This window comes from Manis pentadactyla, chromosome 4 (assembly GCF_030020395.1).
Source record: "Manis pentadactyla isolate mManPen7 chromosome 4, mManPen7.hap1, whole genome shotgun sequence".
Lineage (NCBI taxonomy): Eukaryota > Metazoa > Chordata > Mammalia > Pholidota > Manidae > Manis > Manis pentadactyla.
The window spans coordinates 105,522,823-105,536,914 of NC_080022.1; the positions used below are offsets into that span (position 1 = coordinate 105,522,823).

At 38.8% G+C, this 14,092-nt stretch overlaps 1 protein-coding gene across 4 annotated transcripts in view; it reads left to right on the top strand.

The window, feature by feature from the left end:
• The window catches only part of MAN1A2 (mannosidase alpha class 1A member 2), a 220,979-nt gene that overhangs the window by 43,737 nt on the left and 163,150 nt on the right, over positions 1-14,092 (top strand). For 3 of the 4 annotated variants that reach the window (XR_005032480.2, XM_036924455.2, XM_036924456.2), the window contains exon 2: positions 13,255-13,510. Coding sequence is in view for 2 of the 4 variants with exons in the window: in XM_036924455.2 (XP_036780350.1) it covers positions 13,255-13,510 (256 nt within the window). In the remaining 2 variants the exon portion in view is untranslated. The remainder of the gene's footprint in view (positions 1-13,254; positions 13,511-14,092) is intronic. The other variant, XM_057500590.1, reaches the window with a different exon arrangement.

Consider the following 14,092-nt stretch of genomic DNA (forward strand, 5'->3'; position numbering starts at 1 on the left):
ACTTGCATCAGACAAAATAGACTTCAAAATGAAAGTAATGAGATAAAGAAGGACATTACATAATGATAAAGGGGTCCGTCCAACAAAAGGATATAACCATTATGAATATCTATGCCCCGAACACAGGAGCACCGACATATGTAAAACAAATACTAACAGAATTAAAGGAGGAAATAGAATGCAATGCATTCATTTTAGGGGACTTCAACACACCACTCACTCCAAAGGACAGATCAACCAGACAGAAAATAAGGACAAAGACGCACTGAACAACACACTAGAACAATTGGACCTAACAGACATCTACAGAACTCTACACCCAAAAGCAGCAGGATACATATTCTTCTCAAGTGCACATGGAACATTTTCCAGAATAGAACACATACTAGGCCACAAAAAGAACCTCAGTAAATTAAAAAAGATAGAAATTCTACCAACCAACTTCTCAGACCACCAAGGTATAAAACTAGAAATAAATTGTACAAAGAAAGCAAAAAGGCTCACAAACACATGGAGGCTTAGCAACATGCTCCTAAATAATCAATGGATCAGTGACCAAATTAAAACAGAGATCAAGCAATATATAGAGACAAATGACAACAACCCATTCTCCTTAAAGTTTTCCAGAAATTGGAAGAAGATGGAATACTTCCCTCATTCTATGGAGCCAGCATCACTCTAATACCAAAAGCAGGCAAAGACCCCACAAAAAAAGAAAAATTACAGGACAACACCCAAACTTCTGTGGGATGCAGTGAAGGCAGTTCTAAGAGGAAAGTATATAGCTTTCCAGGCCTATATAAAGAAGGAAGAACAATCCTAAATGAATAGTCTAAAGTCACAATTATTGAAAATGGTAAAAGAAGAACAAATGAGGCCTCAAGTCAGCAGAAGGAGGGACATAATAAAGATCAGAGAAGAAAAAAATAAAATTGAGAAGAATAAAACAATAGAAAAAAATCAATGAAACCAAGAGCTGGTTCTTTGAGAAAATAAACAAAAGAGATAAATCCCTAGCCAGATGTATTAAGAGAAAAAGAGAATCTACACACATAAACAGAATCAGAAATGAGAAAGAAAATATCACGATGGACAGCACAGAAATACAGAGAATTATTAGAGAATACTATGAAAATCTATATGCTAACAAGCTGGATAACCTATAAGAAATGGACAACTTTCTAGAAAAATACAACCTTCCAAGACTGACCAAGGAAGAAACAGAAAATCTAAACAGACCAATTACCAATAATGAAATTGAATTGGTGATCAAAAAACTACCCAAGAACAAAACCCCCAGTCAAGATGGATTCACCGCTGAATTTTATCAGACATTTAGAGAAGACATAATGCCCATTCTCCTTAAAGTTTTCCAAAAATTGGAAGAAGACGGAATACTTCCTACTTTCTATGGAGCCAGCATCACTCTAATACCAAAAGCAGGCGAAGACCCCACAAAAAAAGAAAAATTACTCACCAATATCCCTGATGAACATAAATGCAAAAATACTCAACAAAATACTAGCAAACCGAATTTAAAAAATACATCAAGAATGTGTGATCATACACTTTGATCAAGTGAGATTCATCTCAGGCATGCAAGGATGGTCCAACATTCAAAAATCCATCAGCATCATCCACCACATCAACAAAAAGAAGGACAAAGACTACATGATCATCGCCATAGATGCTGAAAAAGCATTTGGAAAATTCAACATCCATTCATGATAAAAACTCTCAACAACATGGGCATAGAGGGCAAATACCTCAACATAATAAATATTATATATAACAAACCCACAGCCAACATCATACTTAACAGCGAGAAGCTGAAAGCTTTTCACCTAAGATTGGGAACAAGACAGGGATGCCCACTCTCCCCACTTTTATTCAACATAGTATTGGAGGTCCTTGCCATGGCAATCAGACAAAACAAAGAAATAAAATGCATCCAGATTGTTAAGGAAGAAGTCAAACTGTCACTAGCAGATGACATGCTATTGTACATAAAAAACACTAAAGACTCCACTCCCCAAGTACTAGGACTAATATCTGAATTCAGCAAAGTTGCAGGATTAATAATTAATACACAGAAATCTGTTGCATTGTGATACACTAATGATGAACTAGCAGAAAGAGATATCAGGAAGACAAATCCATTCACAATTGCATCAAAAAGAATAAAACACCTAGCAATAAACCTAACCAAAGAACTGTAAGTCCTATACTCCAGAAACTACAAGTGTGTATGGAGGGAGAAAACAAAAACTAAAACAAAACAGAAACCAAAATCCAAAACCTTGTGTTACTTATAGTGTATCAGAAAGTGAGTTCAATGTTACACATTAAGATATAATTGGAAATAGTAATTTCAGATCTCATGAGAAATTGTAGACCTGATACGAGATTTTATTGGAAGTCTTAGAAGATGCCCAAAGTGAGCCAAACTGCAAAGGTTGGGGTCATAGTCCTGAACAATACCACCCTCACCTCTGATACCACCTGCAAGTTCAGAGAGCTCCCATAATTACTCTCAGGTTTGATAATTTTCTGAGACTCACAGAACTCACTGAAAGATGCTATATTTATGGAAGGATTACAGATTACAGGGGAAGGATAGAGTTTAAAGTCAGCCAAGGAAAGAAGCACATAGGGTGAAGTCCAGGAAAATTCCAAATAGAAACCTCCCAGTGTCCTTCACTTGTGATGTCAGGGCATTACTCTCAACATCAATGTGTATCAGTACTTTTGCCAACCAGGCAAGCCCACCTGGGCTTTGGTATCCAGAGTTTTTATTGTGGCTTCTTAATTTTGGCATTATTGACTAATTGTACAACTTGTTGACTCTAGTCTCCAGGCTGACTGATACTGTGTGACATAGAATCTACACTCCAAGTCATATTGTTGGTCTTTCTAGAGTGACTAGCCCTGACCCTAGGGCTGTCAGATGTGGCCAAAAATCTGGTGTGGCCAGCACCAAACATAAACAAGGACACTTTTGTGAAGTATGACATATTACCTCCCATAAGTTGAGGACAGAGGTCAAATTCTTTATTACATGGAATGATATAAGGTACTAATGAAAGGAAGAGACATTTACAAATGGAAGTTCAACATGGTAATCTGTTGGAAGATAGCAAAGTGAAAAAAATCTTTAAAATATATGTCAAAGATCATCCAGGTGAAATAAACATTGAAAAGAGTTGACCAAGCTGGCATAATTTAAAATCTAGACATTTGGCCACCAAAAATTTGGGGAGCCCCCATACACAAAAGTAAACTCAAAATGGATTAAAGACTTGAATGTAAGTCATGAAACCATAAAACTCTTAGAAGACAACATAGGCAAACATCTCCTGAATATAAGCATGAGCAACTTCTTCCTGAACACGTCTCCTTGAGAAAGGGAAACAAAAGCAAAAATGAACTCATGGGACTACATCAAATTAAAAAGTTTTTGTACAGCAAAGGACATCATCAACAAAACAAAAAGGCATCCTACAGTATGGGAGAATATATTTGTAAATGACATATCCGACAAGGGGTTAACATCCAAAATATATAAAGAACTTACCTCAACGTCCAAAAAGCAAATAACCCGATTAACAAATGGGCAGAGGATATGAAGAGACAGTTCCCCAAAGAAGAAATTCAGATGGCCAACAGACACGTGAAAAGATGTTCCACATCACTAATCATCAGGGAAATGCAAATCAAAACCACAATGAGATATTACCCCACACCAGTAAGGATGGCCAGCATCGAAAAGACTAAGAACAACAAATGATAGTGAGGATGAAGAGAAAGGGGAACCCTCCTTCACTGCTGGTGGGAATGTAAGCTAGTTCAACCGTCGTGGAAAGCAATATGGAGGTTCCTCAAAAAACTAAAAATAGAAATACCATTTGACCCCGAATCCTGCTCCTTGCAATATACCCAAAGAATACAGATTTTCAGATTCAAAAAGACATATGCACCCCTATGTTTATTGCAGCACTTTTTACAATAGCCAAGATATGGAAGCAACCAAGTGTCCATCAATAGATGAATGGATAAAGAAGATGTGCTACATATACACAATGGAATATTATTCAGCTGTAAGAAGAAAACAAATCCTACCATTTGCTACAGCATGGATGGAACTAGAAGGTATTATGCTCAGTGAAATAAGCCAGGAGGAGAAAGACAAGTACCAAATGATTTCCCTCATTTGTGGAGTATAACAATGAAGCAAAACTGAAGGAAGAAAATAGCAGCAGACTCAGAGACTCCAAGAATGAACTAGTGGTTACCAAAGGGGAGGGGTGTGGGAGGGTGGGTGTGGAGGGAGGGAGAAGGGGTCTGAGGGGTATTATGTTTAGTACACATGGTGTGGGGGATCATGGGGAGAACAGTGTATCACAGAGAAGGGACATAGTGGATCTCTGGCAACTTGCTGCACTGATGGACAGTGACTGCATTGGGGTATGGGTGGGGCCTTGATAATATGGGTAAATGTAGTAACCACATTGTTTTTTCATGTGAAACCTTCATAAGAGTGTATATCAACCATACCTTAATAAAACATTTTTTAAAAATTTGGGGAGCCCCTTGAAAGGAGACCAAAATAAAAATAAAAACTTGAGGCTTATAGGGAGGAAAACTAGAAAATTAATGTTTTAATTAATTAGTATTACTAAATGATTATTGTGAAAAGATGCTCTTAGCAAGAAAGTGTGGCTTCTGTGTATATAGAACATTACAATTTACTAAGTATTTTTACTTAATGTTGGATACCACTAGCCAAATATCATAGTTAGGTAGTATTGTTATCTGTTTTTCAATCTTTATAGAAATAAGTACTGATTTTGAAGGTTTTTTTAGTGATTTGTGCCAGGTTGCAGAGTGAGTCAGGGGCAGAATTGCAACTGAATCTTTGTCTCCTGATTTTTGGATTAAGTACTTTTTCTTTGATTTCCCCCCATCCTCCATCTATAAAATGATCCTTTTTGGCATCCAGGTAACTGGACATCTCACTTAATTCCTTGGACTCTGGAGCTCCTGTTAAGGAGTAGACTGGTTTGTCTTTGCACTTTATGTTGGTTATTCTATGGTGAGTATACTCACTGAATACTTAAACAATTCTTTTTGGGGGACAAATGCAAATAAATTTGTAGATATTTTAGATTTTCCAAATGTCCTCAAATAAAGCTCTATACAATATTTCAACAGTATAGGTGCTTATGAACAGTGTTTGCATGCCAGAATATTAACTAAAGTGGAATAAAGTGACTGGGACTTTCCTCTGGAGCACTAAAATTTAGAGGGCTGTTTTTTATTTTTAAAAATAATTTTAAAAAGTGTAATTTGAAAATTGTTTACACATACATGCTGCTATCAAATATAATTTTTCACTTGTAGAGAAATAATAGATTTTGCCTTTACTTAATAAGAATAGCAAATGAAAAGAAGCTTTCCTGCATTCATGCCTGCTGTACCTTTAATTCCTAAGGCAGTCCTGAAAGCCCTAGCTGTTGTTCTGGACACATGGACAAAGGCCAGTGCTGGCTATGGAATTAGGCTAGTCGAGAGAGGGCACAGCTCTCTGCCAATTTTATGAGAGCCTTGCCCCATTTTAGGAGCATTTGGTGCTCTAAATCCTTGTAGGTTTGCCCAGAAGCTGTTCCTGTCACCTAGTGCAGGTAAGCTAAGATGCTGCTTCATGTTGGTCTTGCTTACTGAGGACACTTATGTTAGCCCAAATCATTAAATGACTGTGCATGGCAGGGTGTGGGAAGAGGGGAGCAGTGGTAATGGAGGTGGTGGGGGTGAGGAGGGAGGCTAAGGTGGTAAGGGAAGGAGGGGAATAGCTGATAAGGACTTTTCTCTACTCTTAGACTCCTGTGTCATCTCATCTAATCCTCACAACAGTCTTGTGAGGTTGGTGGAAATTTTGTTTTCACAGATGCGGAAGAGAAGCTCAGGGAGTTGACACACACCTAAAAAGTAGCGGGTTTCTATCAAGGTTTGGCTGATTGCACAGTTTGAGGCATTTCCTCTGGCATGGTAAAAAGGATTGTTTGTAGAAAAGGGACTGGCTAAGTAAGTCTGTGAAATGTGGTAGACATTTCTATTGCCGAACTTCTCAGAGCCTTCAAAATACTTGCATGTATTGTGAATCTCTGGAGAGAGTATGAGAGAGTATATAGAATGCACTGTAGCCTGTATATTTTCTCCTCCTTTCTGTCAGGGGAGTCTCTAGAAAGTGGCATATAATAATACCTGGCTGTTTGTGGAGCTTCACTGGTGGGTGAAGTTGCTTTCCACTACAAGCCCTTGCAAATGCCATTCAGCTATAACATTCATAACATGGTGCCTGGAGTTAGAAACGGAAATCTTGGTTCTCTGTGGAGACTCTCCCACAGGTCATTAGGACAGAAACTGCCCTTGAATGAACCAGTCATCCCTGTTTGATGTTACTCTTCTTTGGGGCTATGCCCAGGCCCTCTGCTTTCTGACTCTATGTGTACCTTGCTTAGTAAGTGAGTGAGTTGGGAAAATTCTCCACTGGAAGTGACAGAATACCAACTGACAGTTAATCCACAGCATTTGAAATTTGGGGCCCAGGAGCTGAGGACCCTGAAAGCAATTCAATTATATCAGCAGGTACTTTACATCTTTGTTTTCTTTCCTGAACCATGTTGGCCATTCGTCCCAGGCTTGTTGCCTCTTAATGCAAGGTGGCTTTCACAGCTTTTCAGGCATCACAGCCTCATTTGAAGACTGGAATAGGTGCTTGCTAGGTTTGGTTTTAGTAGCTAAAAGTCCTTTTTCATCTCTTAGGTTGGAATGGGGTTATGTGGTCACCTCTAGCAGCAAGGGCATCTCGGAAAGACTTGATTGGCATAGATGGACATGCTCTCTTCCCAGGGGCCAGGAACAGTGTTTTTCTGTTGGTAAGGAAGCAGGAGGGAGATCGGAAGACTGTCGGAAGGTAGTAAGTACTGTATTCATAGGTGCTTGCCTATGTTTACCTTGGTTATCTTACCTAATACTTCGTTCAGTGCCTGTGTTGATGATGCCATCATCTGTCTGAGTCTGTGGAACAGATTCGGCCCTGATTCCATTTGGATGTACCCAGTGGCCAACCTTGGCTCCTCCTCATGTGTTCTTCCCACATCCCATCTGTCTGCAGGCCCTATGAATCCTCTCTTCCTACCCAGGTGACTTTGACACTGACTCTCTGGCTTGGTTGTGCTCCCCCCCTCTTTTTACTCTCTTTTCCTCAAAGCCTCTTCCTGCTGATAGCAATCCAATTTTTTCTCTAAACGTTAAACTTTAAAAATATTAGATGGTAAATTGATATTTTCCTCTTTTGATGTGCAGTTCTGATTTTTAAACACATGTACACATTCTTGTAACCACCACTATGATTAGGATAACAGTGCTAGCATCCCAATAAACTCTTGTGTTGCTCTTTTAGAGTTAACCCCTCCTTCATCCATAACTGCCTGCAACCACTGATCTATTCACCATCCCTGTATTTTTGTCTTCTTGAGAATGTCATGTAAGAATTGTATAGATTGTAATCTTTTGGGACTAGCTTCTTTAACTCACATAATAATACTTTTCATAATTTATTCAAGTTTGTGTGAATAGTTTGTTTTTATTGCTGGGCAGTATTGTATAGTGTGACTGTACCACAGTATAAACAATGGTTTGTTTAAGCATCTACTTGTTTAGGGACACCTGAGTTGTTTCCAGTTTTTGCCTATTATGAGTAAAGCTGCTATAAATATTTGTGTACGGGCTTTTTTCCTATAATATTTAAAAAATTGAAAATATACATAAGATTTACCATCTTAACTATTTTTAAGTGTACAGTGCAGTGGTATTAAGTACATTTATATTGTTCATCAGCACTACCATCTATCTCCAGAACTCTTTCATCTTGCAAAACTGAAATTCTGTACTTTTAAACAATAACTTTCCATTTTCCTCTTCCCTCCAGTTTCTGGCAACCACCATTTTACTTTCTGTCTCTATGATTTTGATTAAGTATCTCATCTAAGTGAAATCATACAGAATTTGTCTTTTTGTGACTGGCTTGTGTATAGTTTTTGTGTGAACATAAGCCTTCACTTCTCTGGGATAAATGCCCAGTGCAGTTGCTAGATTCTGTGGTAGTTGCATATTTAGTTTTTTAAGAAACTGCTTAACATTTCCAGAGTGGTTATACTGTTGTACATTGCCACCAGCAATGTTATATGTCCAACTGTCTTCAGAGTTTGAATTAAATTTTTGGAGAAGCAGCTCTGGTGACTATTGGGTCAAATGCTGACCCTGAGAATAGTCATCATTGGCTAATTTGGAAGATAGTAACTACTGTATTCATTCATGTGGATTCAAGTGGAAGTTGGGGGAAGATGAAGCTCTCACACAAGAGTAGGGTTGGACAACCCAGTCAGTGTCCACTGCAGTAGCAGTTTCCAAACATGTGTGCACACCAGAATCATCAAGGGAACCCTTAATAATATAAATTCATGGCTTTAATACCTTCTACATTGGAACCCATTTTTAATAAGGACTCAAGAGAGTTTTAGGCATTCATGCCCACATCAGTTGGGAATTGTGCTCTAAGATCTGTGGTATTTGCAAAATGTAAAAGTTTTTAAAGAACATCATATACTATATGATAAATGAAAATTTCCCATGGTCTTATCTTTCCTGCTTACCTTTATCCTTGACCCTGTGTTTATATTTTTGTCCCTTCTTGATCTTGATACTTATTCTATTTTTAAATTTCTCTCCCTCATATAGTTTTTTGCTAGTCTGCATGTCACTCTTTTTTTTTTTTTCCCCATATGTCTACTGATAAGTAACTGGTTGCTGTTTTCCCAGTTCTCAGTTGCTCTGAAATTGTATCTTTCTTTTTAGGTTCTCTCTTCCTCCCCTGTGTAAACTGTAAGGTTGAAGGCACTGGGGGGAGGGGGGAGCATGTCAGACACTGATGACGTGCCAAAGTCCCTGGCTGCTGCCCCCTCCCAACTTGAAAAATGTGCCTTAGGCTAGCCAATCCTCGCGCTGCTGTAAATCTAAGCTCTGCCTCCCCCTATGTTCTTTAAAAACTCACTGCCTGTCTACTTTTGCACGACTTCCAAAGCCTCCATTTCCATAGACTGGGGAACCTCGCCCAGCGGCATTAAAATAAACTACCTGGCCCTTTGTTGCCTCTCTTTGCCTGCTTATTTCAGCTGGAATTTATCTTACATTTGGTGCCAAAACCTGGGAAGGAGTGTGAGTGCAGGGCCCCGACCAGCCACCGGCGGCCCTGCCCCCTCCTTCCCCAACCTGGGACCTCAGCCTGCTCTCCGCTGCATGGACTATTTTCTGGTGAGTCCCTCAGTTTCCCCCGGTCTGCTTCCCTTCCTAACTCCATTTCACCTTGTCTGTTAGAAATCGTGCATACGTCCAGGTCTGGCTATTCAGCCCATCCGTTGCGAGTATCCGGGATACCTGCCCCTGGCCCTGCAGTGTGGGAGATGTCCCTCACCCAGGCTCCCAGGCTGTCTCCCCTGACTTGGTGCACTTGGGACGCTGGGCGCTCCTCTCAGCGGGATTAGTTGGGAAGTGGCACAGACATGGGGAACCAGCCCTCGAAAGCAGAGGCTCAGACCCTGTTGCAGTGTCTCATTTCTAATTTGGCTACTCTATGTTTGTCCCGGGAAGTTTGCAAACGGAAGCTAGTCTTTCTTTGCTCTGAGGCCAGGCCTCCGTATCCCTTGGACAATCAATCTCGCTGGCACCCTGAGGGAACTTTCAATTTTGGTCTCCTCACTGACTTAACTAATTATTGCCACTGGAGCGGAGAGTAGAGTGAAATCCCATATGTGCAGGCTTTTTGAACTTTGTACCCCCGCCCAAACCTTTATGTAAACATTCAATAACTCAGGTTCTCCTGGCCCGATCTCCAGTTAAATATTGTCAGCCTCTTACTCTGCCCAGTCCTTCCTTTTCAGATCCACCAGAAAACCTCAGTCGCCCACCTCCCTCAGCTCGCAATCCCCTCCCAGTCTCTCCACCACCATCTTTAAGTCCTTTGTCTTCACACATGTTGCCACCATCTTAAAGTCCTACATTCTCAACCATGCTGTTGTCCTGCTCTCCTCTTCAGGTGGCTGCACCACCCCCTCCCCCTCTCCTTCCACCTTCACCTCCCTCTTCCCCCACCAGAACACGCTCCTCCCACCCTCTAGTTCCAGAAGCCACAAACAAGAAGCTAAAGAAAAACAAAGCAATTAGATATCAGTAACTCAAGTCTTTATATCTATTTGTCTATCTGTATATCTGTTTTTGTGTAAAAAGTGTTGCTGACTGTAGTCATCGTGTCTCAGTTTGTATGTTTGTGTGTCTAGGTGTGTAAATGAGAAATATTTTCCTACCTCCGTATGGTATTAATAAAAATTGATTTAAAAACAAGCATTTGTGAAAATTAGGCATTCTAAAACTTCCAGGAAATCTGATAAAAAATGTTAAGCATTAATGCTAATTTGAGTTTAGCTGAGGCAGGCATGTCCTTGTTATCAGCTGCCTAAGTTTACCTAATGTCATTTAAGTTAATGTTATCTGCTAAATCTTTTAAGAATAAATGCCTAAGGGCTTGGCTTTGTCTAATATTCAGTAAAGGTCTTGTAAATAACCTAGCATAGTTAAAAATAAGTAAACAAATAAGTGTAGCAAATAAATCCCAGTATCAAGTACACAGCAAAATTAAAATTTTGTTTTCAGTTAAAAAGACAAAGTTTTCTTAACTATTAATATTTCTTAATATTAAAAAATTACAATAAGTTCTCTAATTGTTTTATCAAAGCAGTTTCTCAAGCTTAAAGTCTCAGTGAGTTGTCAGAATATTTAAGAAAATGAGATCTTAATATTAAAAGGTATAAAAGCTAAACTTTAATAACAACTGTGTAACCTTCTTTATTTGCCCTTTGAAGGACCTTACTGTCATTCTAATTAATTAGATAAGTATTGCTTCATGGCAACCTATAATCCTATTTAAGCAAGTACCAAAGAAACTTTCTTCTGACAACTTCCCAAAATCAAATTCAAAAAGGTACTTTTACCTCTAGTTAACTCTGGTATTTTCCAGTGGACCCCTGGAACATGTCAGAAGAACTTTTTCTCATTGGAGAAAGTATTTGGCTAATTTAACTCATTTATCTGATATATAATTACCTGGTTAATTACCTAGAAAGCACTGTCAAAAAGAATAATGCTAAACTTTATTACTGAATGTTTTGTGTTACAGAAATATCAAAATTTCCTTATGTCAACTGTCTTACAGTAAGCTCTCATCAGATCTTTAACCATTGTCATTTGTAAGTCTTTTATTATTTATAGTCACTGTTTTATTACTCTTAAGCTAGTAAAGAACTAGATTTCAGCAGAACAAGTATTAGTTACATAAGATTAAGTAAACTAAGGAAGATAATTTTATGACTTTTAGTTTCAAACGTTATTGATAAAGTGTTTTAAGCTTTTTCTCTTAAGCTAACAACAGTTTAGTAAATGACTGCCTTTATAAGCAGAATTGAAACTTTATCTTTCTCTCTACCTGATCCCTCCAGAATTTAAAAACTCTCAGTGACTATTTTTATATTTCATGGCAGTATATTTATTTGCATAAGTTCAATAAGAACCTGCTTTCCTTGTAAGAGGACCAATTAAAAACACAAGTTATACTACCAAGGCTTTAACTAGAATATTATACCTGAGAAACATGTGCATAAACTCAGATGAACAGCTTTAAGGAACTAAGGTTGATTATATAAAGCCAACAAAGCGCCTTAGAAGAACTGGCCTGGTACCTTGCTTACAGGGTTCCCAGCAGCCTTACCAGGTGAGTAAGGAAGGTCACTTCCTGGCAGGTGCAGGAACCTCAGGATGTCTTGGAGACCTCGAGAAAAGAGGAATTCACCCAAATCTATAGGTTCTGCAGGCAAAACCTGATGGCAAGTCTGGCTTGGCCTTCTAGCCTCGAGAGGCCTTTAAAAGTCCAATCTGAAATTCCTTACAAAAAGTTCCAGCAAAGCACATTTAAAAGAGCCTATGTTATCAATTGCTCTTCTTGCTGCACTTATGCAAATAATAAAGCCAAGTGTTAATTATTTTCTTAATCTAGCTACTTCTAATAAAAATAAGGGTGATTTTAGAGAGAAATATTGTTTCAATAATGCAGTCTTATCCATACTAAATCCTAATACTAGTCATTGAGATGTAAACTCAATCCAGAATTTTAATTTCCCCTTAATACCTGGCTATAATTCTCAATCAAACTCTTCATATTTCTAGTTCTCATATTCAGTCCATACATTCTTAATCTCATCAAATTTGTCTTTCCAGAATAAAAGCACCAACTTTCTGAGGCCCTCTCAACTGACCAGAGATAGAGACCTAGCTGCACCCTTTATTGCGCCCCTTCTCAGCATGAAGCAGCCAGAGTGGTTGTCACCCCTTTTCCCTGGCAGCAGCTAGAGTCTCTATCTGTAGAAGAGAAAATGAGACAGAAACCATAAGCTTAGACTGAGTAAAATGAGAGCCTCTGAAGAGGGCAGGGTGAGATATTTGCAGTTGGAACAATGTAACTACATGCTACGAACCGCCCCCCTCCCTCCAAGACGCCCCTTATCAGCCAGAAGTAGCTAGATCAAGTCATTACCCATTATGACCAAAAGACTGAAATGTAAGGTTGAAGGCACTGGGGGGAGGGGTGAGCACGTCAGACACTGATGACGTGCCAAAGTCCCCGGCTGCTGCCCCCTCCCAACCTGAAAAATGTGCCTTGGGCTAGCCAATCCTCGCGCAGCTGTAAATCTAAGCTCTGCCTCCCCCTACGTCCTTTAAAAACTCGCTGCCTGTCTACTTTCGTGCCACTTCCCAAGCCTCCATTTCCATAGACTGGGGAACCTCGCCCGGGGACATTAAAATAAACTACCTGGCCCTTTGTTGCCTCTCTTCGCCTGCTTATTTCGGCTGGAATTTATCTTACATAAACTGTTTGCTCTTCACCATCCAGAGGGCATACCACCTTATGCTTATCCTATTTTTGGGGCAAATAGATTCTGAGTCTCTCTCACAGATCTTTCTTACCTTTAATGGCAGGAACAAAAAGCAACTATTAGGGTTTGGTGGAGGAAACTTTAAGTTTTATGCTTAAAGATTGAAGTTCTTAAGAGTCATTCTTACCAGTCTTCTTTTCTCCTTTTCTTACAGGGAAGAAGAGGAACGTTTGAGAAATAAAATTCGAGCTGATCACGAGAAGGCCCTTGAAGAAGCGAAAGAAAAATTAAAAAAATCAAGAGAGGAAATCCGAGCAGAAATTCAGACAGAAAAAAGTAAGGTAGTCCAAGAAATGAAGACGAAAGAGAAAAAGCCACTGCCACAAGTCTCTATACCAAACCTTATAGGAATAAATGGTGGAGACCCAGAAGATAATGACATAAGAAAGAAAAGGGAAAAAATTAAGGAGGTAATAAGCTGAGATTTATGATATGGAGTGGTTATGGATATGTATTTGACTGGATTTAAATGTGTATATTTACCACCTATGGTGTCATAATTTGATCTTGTTTGTGTTTAGGGTCATAGTTGTAGTTCAGTTTCCAAGTTGGCAATAAGGGCTAGAACTCTGTCTCTTTCTTAATGTGGATTATAATATAATTATTGGGCACTTAAAATTTGATATATTTGATATATAATCAAATATATAAATTTGCCCTATGTTTGGAGATCTTTTGATATCCAGCATTTTATAAATGTAGAATAGATCAATAAATAATTTATCATTGAATAAGAAATGTCTTAAGTGTCTAGTTACAAGGGACTCTGCTAGATACTGTGCAAATCTCCTCATAAAATGCTTTGAAAGAGTTAGCATTATATCTGTTAGATCTAAGGACTGTGTCATGAAACCCCTCACCCATACTGCAGATTAAGAACACATTTCTTCCAAAGAGTCTGAATGGATTGAAGAATGGGTAAGGATTGATCTCAGAATTCTTTAAATTGTTTAGTTTCAGAAGTTTCTCAGTTTGTTATTCTAGGAATTATT